The 23,965-nt window shown below is 64.6% G+C and overlaps 1 protein-coding gene across 2 annotated transcripts; it reads right to left on the minus strand.

Annotated features, from left to right (window-relative positions):
* Positions 1-10: 10 nt before the first annotated feature.
* On the minus strand, positions 11-20,913 carry SEC14L5 (SEC14 like lipid binding 5). 2 transcript variants are annotated; one of them, XM_004604139.2, is made up of 16 exons: positions 20,730-20,913; positions 20,071-20,180; positions 11,377-11,526; positions 11,073-11,204; positions 10,280-10,408; positions 8,318-8,510; positions 7,642-7,751; positions 6,248-6,437; positions 5,155-5,243; positions 4,985-5,055; positions 4,469-4,640; positions 3,973-4,107; positions 3,255-3,389; positions 2,836-3,057; positions 1,331-1,476; positions 11-1,156 (listed from the first exon to the last, which is right to left on the minus strand). In XM_004604139.2, the coding sequence occupies exons 2-16, from the start codon at positions 20,131-20,133 to the stop codon at positions 1,045-1,047; spliced, it is 2,049 nt and encodes a 682-aa protein (XP_004604196.2). In that variant the 5' UTR covers positions 20,134-20,180; positions 20,730-20,913; the 3' UTR covers positions 11-1,044. The 2 variants fall into 2 exon arrangements, with proteins under 2 accessions (XP_004604196.2, XP_054992370.1); XM_055136395.1 differs by lacking the exon at positions 20,730-20,913 and adding an exon at positions 20,581-20,688.
* Between the last annotated feature and the right edge of the window lie 3,052 nt (positions 20,914-23,965).

The following is a 23,965-nucleotide window of genomic DNA, read 5'->3' on the forward strand; positions in this document are numbered from 1 at the left end:
CGGCGACAGAGACGCTTCCAAATCAGAGGTTTAATGCTTCTGTCTGAAGGGGCAGGACAAGAAAGCGCGCACTGCAAACCAAGGGGAGGCGGGGACGCCCCGCACCCTCCTGCCCACCCCCGGAGCTGACGGCCGAGGGGCCGGCTCTCCCGGCGACACGTCCCTCTGTCCTCTGCCCAAGGAGGCGGCAGCGTCTGCAAGGCTGCGTCTACGCGCCCCTCAGCTCTGAGGGTAGCAGGGCCAATGCCATCATTCTTTGGGTGCACAGGGGGGTCACCCCCAGTGGGGTTCAGAGGTTGAGCCCAGAGCTCCCGCGTGCAAAGTCGTGTTCGGCCCCGCACCCCACTTCCGCCCTCAGAAGGAGGAGCTGTGGCGGCTCGCAGGAGACCACCCCCCCAAACACACTCAGCTTCCCTACGAGGCGCTGCGCCAAGCCCTTTACGGCCCAGTGGATGAGGTAGGCACTGTCTCCCCGCCTGGCAGATGGGGAAACTGAGGCACAGAGGTGCAGTCACCTGCTGGAGGGCCCACAGCCAGTGAAAGGAAAGGCTTGGTTTGGAAACCACCTGCCCCCCCTAAAATGGAAAGCCCTGGTGCTCCTACCACAGTGCTCTCTGCCCCGGCCGAGACAGAGAAAGGAATAAGAGAGGGCTGGCTGGGCAGCTCTCCCTGGGCGCAGGGTGCAGTCGGAGCTCCCCAGGGGAAGGACCATGGAAGGTTCTAGACTTCCTGGGTCGCTAACTGCTGACTGGGAGTGTCCCAGGGGCGTGGCGGGAGCTCGGAGAGAGGTTCTCTTCTGCAGCTGCACTGAGGGGTGAGGGAAGGGGGGGTTCTGAGGAAAACGGGGTCCCCTGCGTGGCAAAGGCACCTGAGAAGGGGCCACCCAAGGGCCAGCCGCGCCCGCGGCACCCGCAGCCCCCAGACTCGGAGGCGGCCTGTCCCCCGCCTGACGCGGCTCTGTCCTGGCAGCGGCGTCATCGCACCGCGGAGCCCGCGTGGTCCCAGGCTTGCTGCGGGCTGCTCCGGCCGCCGGGGGCTCCGCCCCTACCTGGAGGCCAGGGAGCTGCTGTGCGACTGGCCCGAGGAGGACGAGGAGGTGGCGGCGCTGAGCTGGGAGAAGCCGCTGGTGCACGACTCCAGGCTGGACATGGAGCCCCTGGGAGGAAGTGCCCGCGTCAGCCCCGCGGCGCCCGGAGAGCTGCAGGCGCCGCAAATGAGGCCCCGGGGCTGCCTCCCGGCGGGGCCGCCTGGAGCACTGAGGGCTCGCGCCGAGGGAAAGGCCGCGCGCGGGCCCCGCGGACACCGCCCCGGCTCCTGCCCTCACGCCCACCTGAAGTCCTCCGACGCCAGCACCTCGTAGTAGTACAGGAGCTTGCACCGGGGCCCCGGGCTCTGCGGGGCCTCGTCCCCGCCCGGGGCGCTGTGCATCGTCCACTGCAGCACGTACACGCCAGGCCAGCGGGTCACGTGGGAGCCCTGCAACACAGCGGCCAGGCCTGACGGGCGGGTGGACGGGCAGACGGACAGAGGACGGACAGACGAGTGGAGGGACAGATGGATGAACAGAGGGGGGAGGGAGGGAGGGACAGAGGGAGGGGCAGACACGGGAACAGACAGACGGACGGACGGGCACCTCCCACCCCAACCCCACTGCGCCCTCTCACGTCCCTGAGGCCATCCCTGCTTCCCGCAGCTGAGGGCGTCCCTCAGAACATGGGGGAGCCTGGGCTGGGCTGGGGTGGCCGCAGGCACCGGCACTGCTGAGCCGGGTGACGGGGACACGCGGGGTCCCCGGCGGGGGGGAGAAGCGGCCACTCACTGCTCACTGCTCGGTTGCAGCATGAGGCTGGCACCCCGGGGGTGCAGGCGAGAACAGTACCTGGGAGGGGGGTGTGTGCACAGGTGTGCCTGTGTGTACTGCTCTGTATGAGGTGTATGCATGTGGGGTGCACTGTGTGACTGCACATGTAGGGCCAGTGTACGTGAGTGTAGGTGCAGCTGTGTGCACGAACGTGTGCATGTGAGGTGTGTGTGTGGTTTACATGTGTGTGTGGTGTACATGTGTGTGACTGTTACTACATATGGTGTGTGCAAACAGGGTGGTGTGCATGCATGTAGTACGTGCAGCTGTGTGCATGCGTGTGGTGAGTACATGTGAGTAGTTGTATGCATGCTATATTGCATGTATGTACAGTGTGCATGTATGTGGTGGAGTGTGCACACCTGTGAGTGGTGTGCATGTGTGGTGCGTGCATGTGTGATGTGTGCACACATGAGAGCGGTAGGCATGCATATGTGATTGTGCATGTAGTGTGAACACCTCTGTATGGCATGTATGCATGTGTGTGGTGTGTGCATGTCTGTGCTATGCACGTGTGTTGTGTGCATGTGTGTGCTGTGTGCATTCATATGTCATGTGGTGTTTCCTGCAAGCACAAGCCGCGGGAAACACGAGGTCAGCTGGGGCAGCTCGTGTCCCGGGCCCAGGTTCTCCTCCCAGGCCCACGGCTTCTCGGGGGCGGGGCTCCGCGTCAGAAGTCCCAGGGAGGGGCGCTCTAGGGGCTCCTGGGGAGATGAATCTTTTCGGGGGGAGGTCTGGGGCCACCTGGTGGTGCTCAGGGGTGACTCCTGGCTCTGTGCTCAGGGATCACTCCTGGTGGGCTCAGGGGACCGTGTGGGGTGCCAGGGAACCCCGGTGGGCCGCGTGCAAGGGAAATGCCCGCTGTGCTATGGCTCCCTAGCCTGCAGCCTTGACCAGAGCTCCCGGGTCCCTGTGCCCGCCGGCCCAGGTCCTGGTCTGCCCACTGCGGTGCCCGCCGTGCAGGGAAGGCGCACCTGGATGCTCTCCCCCTCCCGGCACACGAGCGGGGCCTCCACGCGGCTGCAGTCAGCGCCCGGGGCCCAGCCATGCTCTGGGCGCTGCCCGGCGGCCCCCGGCTCCCGCGGCTCTGTCCTGGGCGGCAGGCGCGTGTGGTACAGGCTGAACACCACGTCCCCCCGGAGAATGTCGAAGTCCCAGGTGATGACTGACGCCCCCTCCAGGATCTCCACGGCTACCTGCAGGGACAGGCGTGTTCTGAGGTACAGGCCCCGGGGACCCCCCGCTTCCAGGCCCCTGTGCCCACCACCCGGGCTGCCCAGAGGTTGGAGCAGACCCAAAGGCCCTGCAGACCGGATGCTGCTCACGGCCACCTCCCCGGGGGGGGGGGGCAAAGCTGCCTCTCGGGCTCTGCTTTGGAGGTCCCAGCCGGCACCTGGTGGGGGGCTCCGCGGAGCACGCTGGCTGCCTGGTAAGTGTCCCGCCACTGCCGCAGCTGCTCTGCGTGTCCCTGCTCCTCCTCGGTCAGGTAGAGGGACTTGGGGACCAGGCCTCCTTCCGGGACGTTGCACTGGGGACAAAGGCGGCAGGTGAGAGCTGGGTCTGAGCCGCAGGAGGGTCTCTGTGCTCCCCGGGACCAGGGCCCCTTTCTGAAGTCCCACTGACCAAACCTCCAGCACCAGCGATGCTATTTGCTCTCCCGTCCCGCAGAGGAGGCGGACAGGCTCAGAGAGGTCAGGCCGTGTGCCTGAGGTCACACAGCAGAGAATGGCTAAGCCGGGGTAACACCCCCACCCCACACATCAGACCCTCACCCCTGTGCTGGTCTGGACTCAGGGTCTCTTTGACATCATCCCTAGGCACCCCTCGGCTGGGAGGGATATGTTCCCCAGGAGATCCCTCCTCCTTCCCGCTTGAAGAATCACCCCCCACCCCCAGGCCTCTGGGGTTCTAGAAACTTCCATCGAGTTCTGGAAAGTTCCCGCATCTATGCTGGACGGGACCAAGGCTGGGGACTCTGTTCTGAGAGCAGATGCCTGTCTCCGGGGAGCCTCTGAAACAAGCGCTTCCCCCGACAGCCAGGCGGGAACAAGCACCCACCGGACGGACACCCCCGCCGCTGACCCTCCGCCCGGCCCCCCGCCGACTCTCACCACACACTCGCCGCCCAGGAAGTCGGGAATCACGTCCTTGTCCAGGTAGTCCACGAGGCCGCCCGGGCCCTGGTAGTTGGTGCCGCTGTAGATGAGGAACTTCCGCCTGGTGTTCTCGTGGATGAAGGGGCTGACCTGCGGGCGGGCGGGGGCACTGCTCAGGCCACACGCGCGGGCTTTGCTTGGCGTGCGGGGGGTCAGGCCTGGCGGTGCTCAGGGGCCGCGTGGGCAAGGGCCGCTCCTGGCAGCGCTCGGGAGACGGTGCCCAGGGCCAGCGACTGCTGCCCAGCCGGAGGAGGAAGGAAGAGGCTGGTGCGGGGGCAGCACCCACCTGGCACGGGACCCACCTGGATTCCCTCCGGGACCCGCACCTGCCCCGGAGCCCCCAGACCCGCCAGGAGCGGCCCCGGACACACACAGAGCCAGGCGCCAGCCCCACACTGCCCCGCGTGGCCCACTCCCCCCACCCCGCCCCAGCAGAGGCGCGCGTGCTCACCAGCGCCCAGAGCACGGGGAAGACGCGCGGCGCGCGCACGATGAGCAGCCGGCCCAGCGTCTCAGGGTAGTTGCCCTCCACCACCTCGATCATGCGCAGCAGCGCCTTCACGCCCGGCCGCCACAGGTGCCGCATGTTCAGCCCCTCCAGGTCCACCAGGCACGTCCAGGAGCTGCGCGGAGACGGCCCGAGCTCGCTGCCCGCGGGGCCACCCGGCCGCACGCCGCGAGGTTGGGCCGGGGGACCCAGGGCGCAAGTTTGGGGGCGCCGGGCAGGGGAACGGGGGTCCTGCCGAGAGGGAGGCGCAGCGGGGCAGGTCCCGGGAGACAGGTGAGGGGCCCACGCGGGGGCGTGTCCGGCCCAGCGCCGCCGTCCCCCGCCGGGCCACCTGCCCGGCCACCGCGCGGGCGTAAAGACGAGGCCAGGCTGCCCCGGGGCGCTGGAAGGGCGAGGAGAGCGGGTGCCCCGCGCCCCCCTGCTCCGACCACTTCCAGGGCGGGACCCCCAAGCACCTACCTGATGGGCCGGCCCAGCTGCCTGCTGTTCCCCTCACAGCGCTTCTGGCCCTCCTCGCTGACCGACAGGACCTGGGCGAGGAGAAGGTTCAGGCACCTTCACCTGGCACCTTCCCCCCGAGCCTGCGGGCGCCCCTCCAGGGCTCCGGGAAATGGGGTCCCCCCACTCACGTGCTGCAGCAGGACGTCCTCCCCGACCGCCTTCATCAGGCCCTTGGTGTCCATGTGACCCAGACGCAGGATGTAGAGGGGGCGGCCCTCTGGGTGGGCAGCAAACGGGCGGCACTCAGGGGGGCTGGACCAAGGCGGCCCCTGGCAGTCGCCCTCCCGGCTCCTCCATAAGGGGCCCCGAGGGGGTCAGCACGGACCCAGCGGCCCCTGGAGTCACTAACACCCGCCTGCTCCCGAGAGGGGGGTCAGGCCCACCGCGTCTGGGTCGGGCGGGACAGATGTGCTAATGCCTCAGATCTGGGGGGCCGGGGACGTGGTTCCCAGCCAAGTCCACACGCTGCATGCAGGAGACCCGAGTCCGGTCCCTGGAGGCATCGGGGGACAGCCCCGCCCGGGACTGCCAGGCCCAGTCAGCTGGGGAACACTGGGTGTAGCTCCTGTTTTTTGTTTTAGAGGGGGAGACCGAGGATGTGGCTTAGCAAGCAAGCGCCTCGTCTGCGTGAGCCTGGGTTCAATCCCCAGCACCTCGAAAAAACTCAGAAAAAAAAATTGGCTTGGGGAGTGGGGGTGAGGGCTGAGCCACACTCGACAGTGCTCAAGGCGCACTCCTGCTCTACACTCAGGGATCACTCCCGGAGGTGCTCGGGGAGGTGCTCGGGGACGCCGGGAACTGAGTCTGGGTCGACAGTATGCAGGGCAAACGCCCTCCCCGCTGGAATGTTACTGGAATATCCAGCCCCAGAACTTGTGGACCTCTTAGCTTCCCGTCAGCCCAAGCAAAAAGGCAACAGGCTTCCATAGTGCGGACTGGCTAGCACAGCGGGGGGCAGGGGGGCTGCCTCGCCCTGCCCAGCCCGGGCTCAGTGCCCTGAGCACAGAGCCAGGAGCAAGCCCTGAGCACTGCCAGGGATGGCCCCAAACCAAACCAAGCAAGTGGGGATGCGGCAGGTGGGGAGAGATGCTGCGGGCCCCGAGGCTTGGAGAAGCGGGACCCCCACAGCCCTGCATGGGCCCTTGCTTCGGAGTCGGCCCACCAGGGCTGCGTGCGGCCTCGCCTCTCGTCCCGTGTCCAGCCCGGCCTGCAGGGGCCCACCTGTGTCCTGGTAGTGCCAGCCCCCCGCGTAGAACTCTTGCAGCAGGGCGGGGGGCCGCCAGCTCTGCAGCAGCAGGTCCACCCGGTGCAGCTCCCGCCAGCTCAGGCTGCGGCACAGCATGTCCCGGGCCTTGTCCACGTGGAAGTCGCGGGCGCGCAGGAAGCGCAGGATGTGCTCGTCCTTGGGGATCTGGGCGGAGAGCAGCGTGCTAGAGAACCACGCGCCACGCCCGGTGGCCGAGGGGGAACAGGCCACCATGCCGGGGATCGTGCAGTGCCCAGCAACCACCCAGGGACCGTGCAGTGCCCAGCGACCACCCGGGGGCCGTGCAGTGCCCAGTGACCACACTGGGGCTATGCAGTGTCCAGTGACCACCCCGGGGACCGTGCAGTGTCCAGCGACCATGCCGGGGGCTGTGCAGTGCCCAGCAACCACCCGGGGACCGTGCAGTGCCCAGCGACCACCCGGGGACCGTGCAGTGCCCAGCGACCACCCTGGGGACTGTGCAGTGTCCAGCGACCACCCGGGGACCGTGCAGTGCCCAGCGACCACCCGGGGGCCGTGCAGTGACCAGCGACCACCTGGGGACCGTGCAGTGCCGAGCAACCACCCGGGGACCGTGCAGTGCCCAGCGACCACACCAGGGGCTGTGTAGTGCCCAGTGACCACACTGGGGCTATGCAGTGTCCAGTGACCACCCCGGGGACTGTGCAGTGCCCAGCGACCACACCGGGGGCCGTGCAGTGCCCAGCGACCACCCAGGGACCGTGCAGTGCCCAGCGACCACACCGGGGGCTGTGTAGTGCCCAGTGACCACACTGGGGCTATGCAGTGTCCAGTGACCACCCCGGGGGCCATGCAGTGCCCAGCAACCACCCAGGGACCGTGCAGTGCCCAGCGACCACACCGGGGGCTGTGTAGTGCCCAGCGACCACCCGGGAGCCGTGCAGTGCCCAGCGACCACCCGGGGGCCGTGCAGTGCCCAGTGACCACCCGGGGGCCGTGCAGTGCCCAGCGACCACCCTGGGGACCGTGCAGTGCCCAGCGACCATGCCGGGGGCTGTGTAGTGTCCAGCGACCACACTGGGGGCTCTGCAGTGTCCAGCGACCATGCCGGGGGCTGTGTAGTGCCCAGTGACCACACTGGGGGCTGTGCAGTGCCCAGTGATCACCCCAGGGGCTATGCAGTGTCCAGCTCACATCCTCACACATGCCATCCTGTTCCGCTGAGCTCAGAGCCTGACCCCCTCCCCCCCGCCAACTACTCATGGATCTTTGCACCACCCCAGCTTCCCGTTTCCCGCTGCCCAACAGGGGGCCGGCAGCCCGCCCTCCCCAGGACCCGAGGCTGGGCAGCTAACTTGTGCCCCAGGCCCGGGCCCCTGGCACCCACCTTGCCCCTGTGGGTCTCCTGCAGCCAGAGCCGGAGCTGGATGAGGCAGCTCTCCTGCAGGGGCGTGAGAGGGCCCAGACACCTCGCGATGTACTCGGCGTCCAGTTTGCCTGGGGGACGAGAGGGCTCAGGACGAGGGGCGACGGCCAGGGTCATCTGAGCACTCAGTTCCCCCTCCCCCACCATGGTCTCGCCGCCCCCAAGTTCCCGCCCACGGATTCTCAGGAATAAAGATGGTCCCAACCTCGGAGAATCTCGAGCCCAGGACAGGACCAGGGCAGAGGCCGGGAGCACCCTGGGGCAGCCTAGCCTCTAAAGTGTCTTTCAGAGACAAAGTCGAGGCCGAGAGAAGTCAGGGAACTGGGCCGGGCGTCCCGAAGCCCGCGGCCGGCGTGGGCAGAGCCCAAAGGCAAAGCGGACTGGGAAGCTCAGTGGTTCTGCCATGTGCCCAGGGGCGCCTGACAGCGGCCCGGGCAGGGGCACCGTCCTCGTCTCCCGGGCAGTTAATTCTTTTCCCCCAGCCACGATCGCGCGTTCCTCAGTAATGAAGGCAGAGAAAGGGGGGCCGGGAGTGGGAGGGGATCTCGGTCCCGGCCCAAAGGAACCAGCTCTGGTCCTCGGGCTCGAGGGGCGGAGGAGGCCACGGTGGGGGCGGCAGGCGTCGCCCGAGACCTACCGTCTGTGCCCACCATCCTGGGAACGAGGTCCGGGGGGCTGCTGGGCTCGGCGGCCTCTGGGGGGGCGGCGTCCCTGGGTGCAGCCTGGGCGCGGGGGTCCTCCTCCCGGACCGGCGCGGGCGTCCACCGCGGGATGTGGGAGGTGCCCTGGGAGACGAGCTCGTTCAGGTAATACTCGATCACCTCCTTCCCCTGAGAAGAGAGCAGGCAGGGCCCGGTGGTCACGGCCTGGAGTCCCCCTGGCCCCCCTCAGCCCCGCTGAGTCCCTGAGCAGTCCCCGTCTGAATGGAGAGCCGCGTGAGGCGGATTCTCATGGGGCCGGGGAGGTGGCCCGAGAGGCGGGTGCGAGGCCCAGGGTACGATCTCAGCGCTGCACGGTCCCTAAGCACCGCCATGAACCCACAGCGGCCCCCCAAGCACCACCAAGTGTGGCCCCCACAATATGTCACGAGGGGCAAGAGACTGCATGTGGCCAACCCAGGTTCAATCCCCGGTAAACCATGTGATTCCCTGAATCCACCAGGAGTGATCCCTGAGCACAGAACCAGGAGTAAGCCTGAGCACTGAACCAGGAGTGATCCCTGAACACAGAGCCAGGAGTAAGCCTGAGCACAGAGCCAGGAGTAAGCCTGAGCACAGAGCCAGGAGTGATCCCTGAGCACAGAGCCAGGAGTGATCCCTGAGCACAGAGTCAGGAATAAGCCTGAGCACAGAGCCAGGAGTGATCCCTGAGCACAGAGCCAGGAGTAAGCCTGAGCACAGAGCCAGGAGTAAGCCCGAGCACAGAGCCAGGAGTGATCCCTGAGCACAGAGCCAGGAGTAAGCCTGCGCACTGCCGAGTGTGGCCCACAAACACAAACAAAGCAAAGCCAAAAAATAGTCATGGGCCATGGCAGTGGCTCTGTGGAAAAGCGTGTGCCTTCCACGCATCCAGCCTGGGATGGATCCCGGCGCCACACACAGACACACAGAGACACGGACATGCAAAAAATGCACACAGACACATACACACACACACATGCACAAAGACACATAGACATGTATACAGACACACACAGGCATACACGCATACACACATACACAGACATGCACACAGAAAGACATACACATACACACAAAGACACGCACAATCCCAAGGAAGAGTTCCCAGACATCACCAAGTAAAAAACATAAAATAGCCACGAGTAAGTTTTATACTTCAGACTTAAAGTTTCAATCCATTAGATAAAAAAAACATTGTTTCCTGAGGCCAGAGCCATAGGACCACATTTACCTGCATGCAGCTGACCTGGGTTTGATCCCCAGCATCCCATGTGGTCCCCCAAACCCACCAGGAGCAATCTCTGAGCACAGAGCCAGAAGTAATCCCTGAGCACAGAGCCAGGAGTAATCCCTGACCACTTCTGGGTGTGACCCCTCCAAAAGAACTATAATAATAAAAAGTATCGGGGCTGGAGCAATAGCACAGCGGGGAGGGCATTTGCCTTGCACGCAACTGACCCGGGTTCAATTCCCAGCATTCCATAGGGTCCCCCGAGCACCGCCAGGAGTAATTCCTGAGTGCATGAGCCAGGAGTAACCCCTGTGCATCGCCAGGTGTGACCCAGAAAGAAAAAATAATAATAATAAATAAACAAAATAAATAAAAAGTATCACTTCTTGCCCGTTGGCCTGCCAGGAGTGATCCCTGAGCACAGGGCCAGCAGGAAGCCCAGAGCACCGCTGGGTGACTCCAAACCTCCCCGCTCCCGTCACGCCAAAGGACTGTGGGAGCTCTTCCGAGCCGGCGGCTGCCTCGGTCACCACCTGTGCCCCCTGTCCCGAGTCACCAGCAGGATCTGGACGAGAAGCTGGTGGCCGAGGAACCGTCTGTGGCGTCCCGTTCCCACCCCAGGGACAGGACTGGCCACTCCCCTCCGGGGCCGGACCCCGAGTGGCACTCTGCGGCGACAGGGCCTCACCCTCTTGATGTTGGCCGTGTACTGCTTCATGGCGATCTTCTCCAGGGCACTTTCAAAGCCGAAGAAAGAGCGGATGTCCAGCGAGGCCGACTGCTCGAAGGATGTCCAGTCCTGGTTCTCGGGGTGCACCTGGAAGCCAGGAGGGCCTCCCTCTCATCTGTGCTTGGGGATTGCTCCTGGCTCTGTTCCAGCCCTCTCACCTGTGACCTGGGCACCCGCGGCCACTGCCCCCCGCCCCACAAGCTCCCTCCACAGCCCAGGACAGTGGGGGGGGGCGAGTCTCTGTGTCATTTGGGGAGTCGGGGTAGAGCAGGGCCTCACACGTGCCAGGTCTGCTCCTCGCGGAGAGAGGCAAGAGGCGGCTGGAGGGCAAGTGTCGGCCAAACAGGCCAGGAGGGGGAAGCCAGGGGCCTGGGGCGGGCGGCCACTGCCCCTGGACGCTCTCCCTGGGCCGCCTGCAGGAGGCGCTCCTGCTCACACCCACACCCCGTGCTCTCCCCGCCCCGCCCACAGGGGGCGCTCCCGCTCACACCCACACCCCGTGCTCTCCCCGCCCCGCCCGCAGGGGGCGCTCCCGCCCGCACCCCCACCCCACCCCCGCTCTCCCCGCCCCGCCCGCAGGGGGCGCTCCCGCTCACACCCACACCCCGTGCTCTCCCCGCCCCGCCCGCAGGGGGCGCTCCCGCTCACACCCACACCCCGTGCTCTCCCCGCCCCGCCCGCAGAGGGCGCTCCCGCCCGCACCCCCACCCCACCCCCGCTCTCCCCGCCCCGCCCGCACGGGGGCGCTCACCCGGTAGCTGCAGTGCTCCTGGACCACCACGCGGCTGGCGAAGGTCTCGTTGTGCGCGTCGATGAGCAGCGTGCGCTCGCGCCAGTTCAGCACGTTCCTCTGCACGAACACCACGTGCTCCACGCCCGCGATCTGGGCCGGGACGGGGTTGCTGCAGGACGCGCGGGCCGGGGCGCGTGTCCCGCCCGGGCTGGCCCTGGCCACCCGCGGCACGTCCCGGGTGCCCGCCCGGGGCCCGAGACCCACAGCCTCCCCCCACACACACCGCGAGACCCCCTCCGGCCCCGCGCGGGCGGGCGCCCACCTTGCGCAGCAGCCGCGGGGCCTCCACGCGCAGCCGGCAGCTCCGCTCCACCACGTGCACCGCCCCGTCGGCGCTGCGGGACTCGCTCAGCACCTCGCTGCCCAGGAACACGGGGATCTGTGGGCAGGTGGGGAAGCGCTTCTCGTAGGCCTGGGGGCAGAGCTCGGGGTGAGCAGCCGGACACGGGGTGCGGGGCCCCCCAGCAAGGCCTCGCCCCGCCCGCTGCAGCTCCCCCATCTCTGCAAGGAGAGCATCCCCAGATCCCAAGCGTCAGGAGGAGGGGCGCCCTGGGGGGGGCGGGCATCATTTGATTGATTTTGTTTTGGGTAACACTCCTGGTTCTGTGCTCCGGGATCACTCCTGGTGGGGCTTGCAGGATGGTAAGAAGTGTTGGATGCGGGCCAGACCTGTGCCCTCACCTCTGTACTGTCTCCAGGCCCCCGATTTATTTATTTTATGTCATTCGTTCATTTGAGTTTGGGGACCACACCTGGTTGGTTGTCTGGCCGCTGCTCCTCACTCAGTGCTCATAGTTCACTCTGTATGCATGGACATACCAGCCCTTGAGTCCTCTCCCAGCCCTGGGCACCATCCTATTTGGGGACCACACCTGGCTGTACTCAGGGCTTACTCCTGGCGGCACTCAGAGGACCATATGTGGTGCAGAGGATCGAACCCAGGTCAGCTGTGTGCAAAGCAGGTCCCTTCCCCACTGTACCATCTCTCCAGCCCCTGGGGCACATCTTTTTTGTTGTTGTTTATTTGTTTGGGGGTCACAATGGTGATGCTCAGGGTTACTCCTGGCAGTGCTCGGGGGACCCTAGGGGATGCCAGGGATCGAATTCGGGTTGGTTGCATTCAAGGCAAATGCCCTCCCCTCTCTCCAGCCCCAACAAGTGCACCGTTTTGAGGGGTGTCTGGGAGAAGCTCGGGGGGAGCGATGCTCTGGCTTCAACCCCTACACAGCAACGTCCCCCAGGCCCACTGGAGTGACCGAGCACCAGGCCAGGAGTAAGCACTATGAGGCGTGGATGGACCGAGAGAAAATGTAAAGAAGGGTCTTTCACGGGGGAAACTAACAACGTCTAACGCTGTTTGCGATTTAGAAAATAAAGAGTGTCCCTCGCCCAGATGGACCCACTGAGGCCTGTGTCCTCGTCTCTGGGGGCAGGTGAGGGCCCGACAGCCGGGCTGCCCTGTGCCCACCTCCAGCCAGTGTGGGAACTGCAGCTCCGCCCAGGCATCGGCAAGGAGGAGGCGGAGTGGGTGGTGGGTGGCCCTGCCGCTCAGAGCCGGGGTCAGAGGGGCATGACGCTGTCCAGCCTGATGTCACAGCCCAATGGCCCGGAGTCGGAATCAGCCTGAGCTCCGGAAATAGCGCTGGCACCCGAGGACGCAACCTCCCCCTGCCTCCCGCAGCGGAGAGGGGCACCCGGAGAGACACTCGGCAGAGGCGGGCTCCACGCAGAGGCGCCCACGGGGCTGGTCTGTCCCTGCCTGAGGCTCTGGCTGTCGTCGTCCCCAAACCCTGAGCGTGCCCTGCTGAACACACACGCGCTTCAGGCCTCACCGCCCTCCTGCCGGCCCAGGCAAGGACGCCAGGGCTGCCCACCCAGAGGGCGCTGCCCGGCAGGGCTGCTGGCCAGGGCCAGGCAGGGCCCCCAGGAGCTCCCGTGGGCGGCTCTGCGGGCGGCTCTGCTGGCTCAGCTCATGCCCCGCTGAGTCACCCTGGGCCAGCCCCTCTCTGAGAGGGGGGCTCCGGGGCCCTGCAGGCGGCTCCTGGGACGCCTGACACCTCCAGAGACCCCCAAGTGCTGGAGTCTGAGAGTGCCTGGACCCCCACCCTGCCCCGCCCCAGCCCGGTGCCCGGTGCCCAGGACAGTCACGGGCGGAGGCAGCGGGGCGGCATTGGAAAGAGGCAGCCCACAGAGGGCCCACATGGCCGGTGCCCCACGCAGGCGGGCAGCGGCTGTGCTCAGGAGCGCCCCTGGTGGTGTTGGGGGCCCCTCTGCTGTCTGTCTCAGCCCGGCTCCCAGAAGTTTCTGTTCCGTGGAGACACGATTCTCAGGCCGCAAAATCCACCCCTTTCCAATGATTCCAGGGAGCTGAGCCCCACGCTGCTGAGGCGCTAGTTCTGGAACATTCTACCTCCTCCGTGTAGTCCGGTGGCAGCTACCCTCGTCCACTTCCTCTTTCTCTTCAGGGTTCGAGAGACTGGTGTCCGGGACCTCCCTTGCTTTCCTCCATGCTGTGGCACGGGGCATTCTCTTGTTCAGGGCTGAGTAATAGTCCTTGGTGTGGAGCCCCCGATGCTGGGTCGATGCGCCCGGCCGCAGCCGACTGGAGCACCCTGGGCAGCACCCGGCTCACAAGGGACACGGGCAGGGTTGGAGCGGGCAACAGACACCCTCCCAGAAGCCCTTGGGAATGGCCCTGCCCAGTGATAAAATCGGGAACGCCCAGATGGCTCCATCGCGGAGGACGCGGCCACCAGTCTGGGGACGCAGACCCCAGGCACCGCGGGAGAGCGAGGCTGGGCGGGGGCTCAGGCCCGGGGGCAGGCGCCTCCACGGCTCCCCTTCCTGCCCCTGGTGGCCGTCGTGGGCGCTCTGTGGCCTTCCCCGGGGTCTCTCACTCCCCTGGGGCCTTGCAGAGCTCGGCCGCTCTGAGGGGCACGTGGGCTGCACCGGGCTCAGGCCCACGGCTTCCTGCGACACGAAGTTACCCCCACGGCCCCCCACAGAACACTTCTCTTGTTTGTTTTTGAGGGGAGGGGGACGCCCTTGGCAGCTTCCAGCTCTGTGCTCCGGGGCCCCTCCTCGCAGTGCTCAGGAGCCATGCGGTGCTGGGGCTGAACCTGGGGCTCCCACATGCCGTCCCACACGCAGCGTGTTCCTCAGTGGTGCTCAGGGCTTCCTCTGGGCTCTCTGCTCAGGTGGCACCTCGGCAGAGCTCGGGGGAACCATGCAAGGCAAGCGTCCGACCACCGGGCCGTCATTCCCGGCCCTGAAATGGCCCCTCTTGTTCTCTTCATCCTTTGGTCCGTCTCGTGGGCGGCTGGACCCACAGGGAGTGTGGGCAGGCCCGTGTGCTCACGGGCGGGGCTGTCCCTAGGCCTCTCTCCACTAGGACCGCAGGAGAGGAGGCTGCTGTCTACACCGCAGACCCCCCTGCAAGAGCAGGAAGAAGGTGCTAATCTCCCGATGACTCAGCTCCAGCTTCCTCTGCTCTGGGGTGCTGACTCAGCCCCCACACGGCCCTGTTGTCGTCTTACGTTTATTCTGGGCCAGAGGGGCCACATGTGGTGGGTGCCAGGGGGTTACTCCTGGCTCTGGGCTCAGGAACCCAGACATGGTTTCTGGAACTGAACTGGGGTCCAGCTGCGTGCAAAACAAGTGCCTTCCCTCTGCCCCCACTCTACACGCCCACATTCATGCACATGCACACACGTGCAGGCACACGAGATGCACATGCGTGTATGTATACACATACACATTCACTTGCATGTGCACACACATATACCCTGTAACTGCAGGGAGGCAGGAGCTACTCTGGGTCCAGGTCCAGGGACCAAGAGTCCAGTCTCAGAAGAATCCGCCCCTTGGGGCTGGAGCAATAGCACAGCGGGGAGGGCGTCTGCCTTGCACGTGGTCGACCCAGGTTTGATCCCTGGCATCCCACAGGGTCCCCCAAGCACTGCCGGGAGTCATTCCTGAGTGCAGAGCCAGGAGGAACCCCTGAGCATCGCCGGGTGTGACCCAAAAAGAAAAAAAAAGAATCCGCCCCTCTCCGAAGCCACTTACACTTCCAAGGCCCGTGCAAAGGCTCGACCCCACCTCCGGCCCCTGGTTTTAATGAAAAAGATCCGTATGAGCAAGAGAGCGGGCACATTGCGTGGGTGTTGGGGACCCACCCGGCGGTGCCCCGGGATTACTCCAGGTGATTCTCGGGGGACCCGAGGCAGTGCCAGATCAGCAGCTTGCGAGGTGAGGGCCTCCCCCGCCTCCCCCGCGGGCCCCTCTGCTGCCAGGAGGAGAGCAGAGCACACGGCGTGCCTCTGTGCGGCTGCTCCGTGCGCTGGGGGCAGCTCCCCTGCCTGCCCGCCTGCCTGGGCGCTCGCACCCACAGTGCCCGCCCGCCGGGCTCGCGGGTACTCCGCCTTCACCTCTGCAGGAGCCCTACCCGGCCAGGGCGGACGCCCCTGGGCGCGGGGGCCAGTGTGCAGCCCCCTCCCTCTCCCAGCCCAAATCAGAGCCCAGCGGGGTGCGGGGCCCTGTCAGCCAGCCAGGGTAGAAAGCGTTGCTTCCCTTAATCTGTTAGCAACGGGATCAGATGACAGGCTCCGGGGAACTAATTTAAACTCATTTTAAATGAGGCCCCTGCTGCTTTATTAACACTCGCTGCTAACAACACGAGCGGGAGGGAGGGGCTCCGGGCCCGAAGGTGTCTGCAGAGGGTGCCCAGAAAGTCCTTGACCCCCAGGAGAGGCAGGTTCTTAAATATTTCACTCCTTAATTGCTGAGGCAGGCCTCTCGCCTCCGCAGCCCGGGAAGGCTGGGGAAATTCTAGCCCTGCAGAGGTGCAGAATCTGATCTCCTCAGGCTGCCGCCCCCACCGGGCCGGGCAATGACAGGAGGTCCTTGGTGAAGCCTCGGGGGGTGCCATGGGGACACAGACGCCCCCGGAGCGGTGGGATCCCACATGTCTGGCTGTGAGCACAGACACAGACCCCCATTCTAGGACCTCGAATCTCTGCAACGGAGCTAGAGAGCCCCAGGGGGGAGGGGGGAGGCGCTGCCCTTGCAGACTCTGCCCAGCTCTGTCCGAATACCAGTGCTCCCTGAGCACCGCCAGGTGTGCCCCCAAGCTCCCCAAAAGAAATGCATGAGGCCCGCCTTGCACCCCGAGGGTCGTGTGGGACCCAAAGCCCTGGGCATCTTTCAGACAAGGTCACGCAGGGCCTGGAGTTCCAAGCCCCTGGTGTGGGGGTCTGTTGGCATTCTCGAAAGCCCCCGCCCCCCTGAAAGGCCGGGTTCTATAGGCCTGAGGGGTCCTGAGCGCTGAGAATAACGGCCCAGCGGCACCCAGTGACCTCAGACCCGTCTCTGAGGAGTAGCCTGGTCAGCAGTGATGAGGTACGTCCTGCCTACAGCGTCCCCCTCGGGCCTCGGTCGCCCCCTCGGCCCCAGTGAAGCAAGGCTCTGCCCCCAGAACCTGCCTCGTGGGGCGAGGGACACTAAGAGAGCGGCTTGGGTAGGACAGTGGGGAAGGTGCTATGAGGACGGGCAGGGCTTCAGCCCCCGCCCCCAGCATCCCACAGGAGCCCCCAAGCCCCCCGCCAGGCTGACCCTTGAGCCCAGAGCCAGGAGTCAACCCTCAGTACGGCCGGGCACGGCCCCACACAAACAACGACAGTGACAACATCAGTGATTAACCGAAGTAACACCCGCGGCATTAGCGACGCTCCGGGCTGTCTTGGCACCTGCTTCCCCTCAGTGCTCACTTGGGTGTTTGGAGAAGCCGGGCCCTGACCGGCCTCTGCAGCGGGGGAGCCCATCCCCCAGGCTGATCACACTCTTTGGGGGAGGAGGGGACTTAGGGCCACACCAGCGATGCTCAGGGTTACTCCTGACTCTGTGCTCAGGGATCACTGGCAGCGCACAGGGGACCAGATGGGGTGCTGGGGACTGAGCCTGGGTTAGCCATATGCTGCACTATCTCTCCGGCCCATGGGCACTCTCTTTTTTTTTTTTTTTTTACTTTTTGGGTTCAACCGGCGATGCACAGGGGTTACTCCTGGCTCTGCACTCAGGAATTACTCCTGGCAGTGCTCAGGGGACCATATGGGAAGCTGGGAATTGTACCCGGGTTGGCCGCATGCAAGGCAAATGCCCTACCCGCTGTGCTATCGCTCCAGCCCCGGTCACTCTTTATTTATTTATTTATTTATTGCTTTTTGGGTCACACCCAGCATTGCTCAGGGGTTACTCCTGGCTTTGCACTCAGGAATTACTCCTGGTGGTGTTTGGGGACCATATGGGATGCCAGAGATTGAACCCAGGTTGGCCGCGGGCAAGGCAAACGCCCTACCCGCTGTGCTATCGTTCCGGCCCTCACTCTTTTTTTAAATGAAAGATGGAGAAGATGACTGTGAGGATGACATTGAGTTAATTAACCCACAGTCGAGAATGGGCCAGCGGCGGTGCCCAGCAGCGTCCACATGCTGTGCAGGTCGAGGAAGGTTCTCACCGACCAGTCCCACCGGGCTCAATCAGCTTGGTGCAGTTTCAAGAAATGAGAACCAGGGGCTGGAGTGATAGCACAGCGGGGAAGGCATTTGCCCTGCACGCCGCCAACCGGGGTTCAATTCCCAGCATCCCATAGGGTCCCCCGAGCACTACCAGGAGTAATTCCTGAGTGCAGAGCCAGGAGGAAGCCCTGGGCATCGCTGAGCGTGACCCAAAAAAAAAAAAAAAAGAAATGAGAATCAACTGGACCTCAGCTCAGTTTCTTCAGAGAAAAACAGAAGGCGGAGCACCAGTGCCAGGGAAGGGCGGCAGAGCACACAGCCCAAGGCGCTTGCCCTGCACACAGCCCGGCCACCCTAGGTTCGATCCCTGGCATCCCAGAGGGTCCCCCGAGCACCGCCACGAGTCATCCCTGAGCCCTGAGCCAGAGAGGTGAGCTCATCTGCCACGGGGGGAAGGGTCGGCACCTCACCCCCGCCGAGGGCCAGTGCCCAGCTGAGGAACAAAGCCGGACACAAGCGCAGAAAATCCCCTTTGTGCCCACACAGAGCGCAAGTCACGCCGGGCTCTGCAGCTATCTGGGGACAATGGTGTTTTGTAAACAGTCAGCAAAGTGGCTTTGTTGCTGCGGTTTGGGGCAGCCAGGCCTGGAAGAAGATAAAGCCAGAGAGAGGCTTGGCTGTGTCTGGACTCCCGCTGTCTGCACCCCCCAGCACCCCAAGAGGGTGGCACCCCCTTCACTGGCTGCATGCTTCCCTGCCACCTCTCCCGGCTCCCTCCGCCAGCGTGTTCTAAGGAGTGGCGAGGGCAAATTTTTTCCGGAAATCCAAGCAAGCTAAGTGAAGCTTCCACGGAGCCCAGGCAGATAGTAACATATTCTTAGCTTCCAACCAGGAGCTGGTCTCGGCATCGTGGCAGAGAAGAGTGGGCACCTACAGCGTCCCAGGGGAGTGGACAGTGCCTCTCGTCTACGAAGCGAGAGAATGAATGAATGAATGAATGAATGAAGCCTAGAGCCTGAGATACATGAGCTGCCTGGAGCCGTAGGTAAGTGCCCACTTCTCATCTGCACAGTCCTGTCCAGTGCCTGGGTTAGCACCTGCACCATCGCCTTTGATCCTATAAGCAGCAATGGCCTTAGAAGGTTCTAGAAGCATCCCTGATCTACATATGAAGGACGTGTATTGAGGACTCAGCGATGCTTCAAATCACAGCCCTGGTCCTGGGCCTGGTCCTCCTTCCCCAGGTTCAATCCCCAGCACCCCCGAGGGCCTCTCAAGTGGTGCCAGGAGTGACCCCTGAGCACTGCCAGGTGTGGTCCCCAAACAAAAACTAAATAGATAAATAAAAATAAAGACATAGGCAGATAGAGTCTTACAGTAAGCCTGTCCAGAACACACATACGCAACACACACCAGTCACACACACACACAAGCACACACAGGAATGCAGACACACATACACATGCATGCGCATGTGCATATACATGCATGCAACTCTCTCTCTCTCTCTCTCTCTCTCTCTCTCTCTCTCACACACACACACACACACACATGCACACATACACACACACACACAGGACATCACTGGATATCCAAATCTGCAGGGGAAGGGGGAGCGGGCAGGAGGCTGGGCAGGTTAAGGAGTCACTCCCTGCTGATACAGGCGGGGACAGGACCGTGTGGTGGAATGACAGGGACGGCCGCCTCCCATGAATGCCTCCGTGTGGCAGCCCCGAGGGAGAGACCCGGGCAGAGCCCACTTCTCACCACGGCCACCAAGAGGGCGTGTCTCTAGCAGCTGCCCACCTTGTGTCCAGGGCCAGAGCGACTGACCCACAGACCCCGGGGCTGAGCCCAGGAGCCACACCAGGGACGCGCCGCCCCAGCCCAGCTGGCACCTGATGCACTCGGACTCAGCCCTGAAGGACGGTGCCCGCCCGTGTCCCTGGCTGCACCTGGGGAAGGATGGGGGAGAGGGACGGGGGCAGGACTCAGGGTCTCCACAGGCTTCAGGCCCCTTCCCTGCACCCAGAGTCAGCTCCGCAGCACTGATGTGGGCGGCCTGAGACCGACGCAGACGAACCCCGTGAAGACCCCGTGCGTCCTGCTGTGAGCCTCGGCCTCTGCAAGCGCGGTCACCGTCACCTCAGCCTCACACGAAAGGACGGCACGGCCTGGCCTCGGAGCCTAGTTCTCTTGGGGTGAGGGACGTGAGGGGGCAGGGATGGAAGAAAGGGCCCAACTGCAGGAGGGAAAGGCAGGCCCTGTGCTGTGGGCAGATCTAGGGTGACGGGAGCAGAGGGTCCCTGCTCTGGGAGCTGCCTGGGCAGCTCAGTCCCCTCCTCTCCTCTGAGGCACCTGAAGGGACCCCTCTCCTTCCCGCCACGCCTACTCTCCTGCACCCACCGCCGTCACCCAGGCCTGAGACTCAGGGGCGCACTCACCGCCATGACCAGCTCAAAGGGGTACTTGTAGACGCGCACCGGAGACTGGTATTTCTGTACCATGGCCTCGCGGGGTGCCTGCAGCAGCGGCCGGCGCAGGAGCGGGGAGCCTGGGGTGAAGTGAAGCCGTGAGAGCAGGAACCCCGCCCGTCGCCCCCATCCACACTTCCTCCCGGTTTGCAAAGCCACGGAGAGCATGTGGTCCCCCAAATTCTCTGGGGCCAGGACCCAAGCACTTGCCCTGTTCATTGCCCCGCGCCCTCCAGCCCGCACTCACCCCGCCTCGGCAAGCAGTCAGCACCCCCAAACTTTTCCCTTCACAGCAAAGGCCTCGGAAGCTCCCTGCACCCGCCCACATGCGCGCACGCTAGCAGTTCTTGCATTTCCAGGATTCACTTCACCCACGCGCCGGCAGTGCCACCCAGACATTCTGACCCCGGGTCCCCGCAGGAATCCTGCCCCCGCCCTGCCGTTTCGCTCCGAGCCATCCTGACACTCGCGCACACTCACCTCTCTGCAGACCACACAGCTTGGCACCTGCCCCCAGCTGCCGCACGCCTTCACCCACCCAACTCCGGAGGGCGCAGAATGCCCCCCGGTGCGCACACACGCGCACACGGGCACGCACACACGCACGCACGCAAGCACAGCCCGCTCACCCTCGCCTTCGGGGGCGGGCACGGCCCCAGAGCCGCGCCGGGCTGAGCCCGCTGGGGTCCCCGCTGCACGCTGGCGTTCCGCGCTGCACGCGCGCCGCGGCCTTGGGTGGGGCCCGCGGGGCCCGCAGCAAGGCCTGCCCGCGGGAGCGCTCCAGCACCCGGGACAGCGGAGCGCCGGCCTGGCCCCGCCCCCGCCCCGCCCCCGCCAAGCCCCGCCCCTCACTCTACAAGCTCCTCGTCTTGACCACGCCCTCACCCCGGCCCTGACTCTTGATTGGACACGCCTCGAAGGCCCCGCCCCATGCTTGCTCCGCCTCTGCGAGCACTCAGCCAACCGGACGGCCCGGCCCTGAAAAGGCCCCGCCCCAAGACTCCGCCCCCAGCGTGACGCGGCCTCCCCGGGGCCCCGCCCGTGCAGCGTTCATTCACGCTGCATGCATCCACCACCGGGCGCCCTCCACGGTCACCGAGCGTCACTGATTACTAAGGAGGAAACGGGCATCTTTCCCTCGTGGAGGGTTTATTGCGGTGGAGGGGACAGACGGTAGATAAGGCCAGCTTAGAAGATGCCAAGGGAAAGAAAGCAGCCGTGGGGCCAAGGCAGGAAGGCGGCTGGCACGTGTGCGGTCCGGCAAGAGGGTGGCATCTGCCCACCTCATTTGAGCTCGCACCGCAAACGCTCCCTCCCAGGACGGCCGCGGGACCCCATCTCCCCACCAGCCTCCCTCTGTGATCTGCAAGCGTCCGAGACTCGTTTCTGAGAAGCCCTGCCAGTCTTGTGTTCCTTTATTGGGGCTTACTGAGCACGACGCAGTCCCCTGCGACCCACGGTGCTGAGGGCGAGGAGGGTATGGGGACACCAGATAAGTGCATCTGGGCACAGTTGGCTGCCCGAGTCACTCTGATTCACTCGGATCTTATCTGCTTGTGTGTCATTCCCTGTCTCGCCGGGGTTACGTGTGTGCTCTGCGGGGACACGGATTTCTCTGTACACAGGGTCTCCCTGGGCTCCTGGGACACAGCAGCAGGTGGTGGCAGGGTCGGGTCGCTGAGGATGCAAACCAAGCACGAGACCTGTGTGGTCACGAGGGGGCAGCAAAGAACAGCCCATGAGCCCATGAGTCTGCCCAGCTGCGCGCTGTCCAGGAGTGACCACCAGGGACCTTTGTGGTAACCCCAAGAAAGCCTGAAGGAAGCCCCCAGGCTCCCTGGAGACAAACGTCCATGGCCCAGGCTGAGCAGAAGCCCGGTCATCTGTTGTTAAAGCACAGAACAGATGTTGGGCTGGCACAGACTGGTCAGCCGCAGATGCACCGCCTGGGGGATGGTGGCGGTGGGGGGTGTCCGAGCCCCCAGGGGTCCTAGCACTGCCTCAGGCGGTGGGTGTGGAGAGGCAGATTCCGAGGCGGGGCTCAGGAGCGCTGGGAGTTCCCTTCACAAGCTCCCCAACTGGTGCTAAGTAAAGAGCCCCACCCCCACCCTCCCCTGCAAACGAGCAGGTTGGGGGTCCCAGGTTGCCCCCTGCATCTGCTCGGTGGAGGCGCCTCCAGATTCATCCCACCCGATCACCCCTGGCGGCAACTTCCTGGCTACCCCACCCCCCATGTGTCTCCTGTGCCACAGGAGGTGACAGCTTGGGGGAGCAGGAACAGGCGTGGGAGATGGAGAGAAAAGGCCCCCGGAAGAGCTGAAAGGCGCAGAGAGGCACCTCCCCGCCCCTCCCCCCTCCTCCGCTGTGGGGGAGGTGCCAGGCCGCCTCCCCCGCTCCTCCCCCACTAAGGACCCGACTGGGTGCGGGACAGAGAGCTCTGAGAGGGGAGAGGGGGGCGACTCCCACCTCCAGGAGCCCCAGGGGAGTGCGTAATAACACCACCTCCATGTGTCCCACCCTAATTATTCCTCCCAGTACCCAGCGCTCTGGTACTTGCTGTACCAGGCGCCCTCCTGAGGCCTAAAAGACATTCATGGCATTTAATTCTCAGAAGCAGCCTCCACGCCCCACCCCCTCCACACACACACACACACACACACACACACACACACACACGCAGATGCAGAGAATGTCTGGGCATTCCAGGGAGAGGGGGGTGTCGCCCCACACTGGCTCACACACAACCACACAGTTCACAGACGTTACACGGCTGCACCCAGCTGAAAACCAAAACCAGAAACAACCTTTCAAGGTCAAACTTTTATTCTGTTTTGTTTTGGGGCCGCACCCAGCCATACTCGGGGCTTCCTTCGGTGCTTTTCGTTTGAGGTTCACACCCCAGCAGTGCTCAGGGCTGGTTCTTGACCCTGAGCTCAGGGATCACTCCTGGCAGTGGTCAGGGCACCGTCTGGGGCGTGGGGGTCAAAGTCAGGATGACTGCATGCAGGGTACGATCTCTCTGGCCTGAGGGCAAAGTATTTGAGTCCTTGTTTTACTCATTTTAAGGGGGGGCTCCCGAACAGGGCCCGGAGGGCCTGGAACCTCGCTGGCGAGTCTCAGCTGACAGTGTAGCTACAGCACCGGAGAACTGAGTGCCCCCGCGCAGAGACGGGCGAGCTCCAGTGAGGGCTGAGAGAAAGAAGAAGGGGGCCCTGTGGGCATGAGAATGGCACAGCCACCAGGACACAGGGGTTCCTTAAAAAAAGCAATGGGGGGCTGGAACAATAGCACAGCGGGGAGGGTGTTTGCCTTGAACAGGGCTAACCCGGGTTCGATCCCCAGCATCCCATAAGGTCCCGGAGCACCGCCAGGAGTCATTCCTGAGTGCAGAGCCAGGAGTAACCCCTGTGCATCGCTGGGTGTGATCCAAAAAGCAAAAAAAAAAAAAAAAAAGCAAGGGATGAAGAGCTAGAACATGCCCAAGGCCCTTGCTCTGCACAGGGCCGACCTGAGTTTGACCCCGGCACCCTACGGGATCTTCCAGCCCTCCTTGTAGGGGTCAGGGGACCCCCCACCCCCACTGCCACGAGAGCAGGACCAGCAAGCACCCCGTTCCCCGCCAGCAGTGGGTGGTGAAGGACGGGCAGCAGGTCACCACGGCCAACTCAAAGGCAGCAGGCACGCCTCAGGGTGCGAAATAGGTGGGGCCTGAGGTGATGCCAGCCGGAAGTGAGAGGGAAGTGAGGGACAATGGCCGGATGTTTCCCTCACCTCACGGGCCTGAACTGACTGAACCTGCCCAGCCCTGCGCCGCTCAGCTCAGCGCTGGGCTCTGCGACTGGCCAGGGGGTGGGAGAGGCAGAGG

Source organism: Sorex araneus, chromosome 4, assembly GCF_027595985.1.
Source record: "Sorex araneus isolate mSorAra2 chromosome 4, mSorAra2.pri, whole genome shotgun sequence".
NCBI classification, from domain to species: Eukaryota; Metazoa; Chordata; class Mammalia; order Eulipotyphla; family Soricidae; genus Sorex; species Sorex araneus.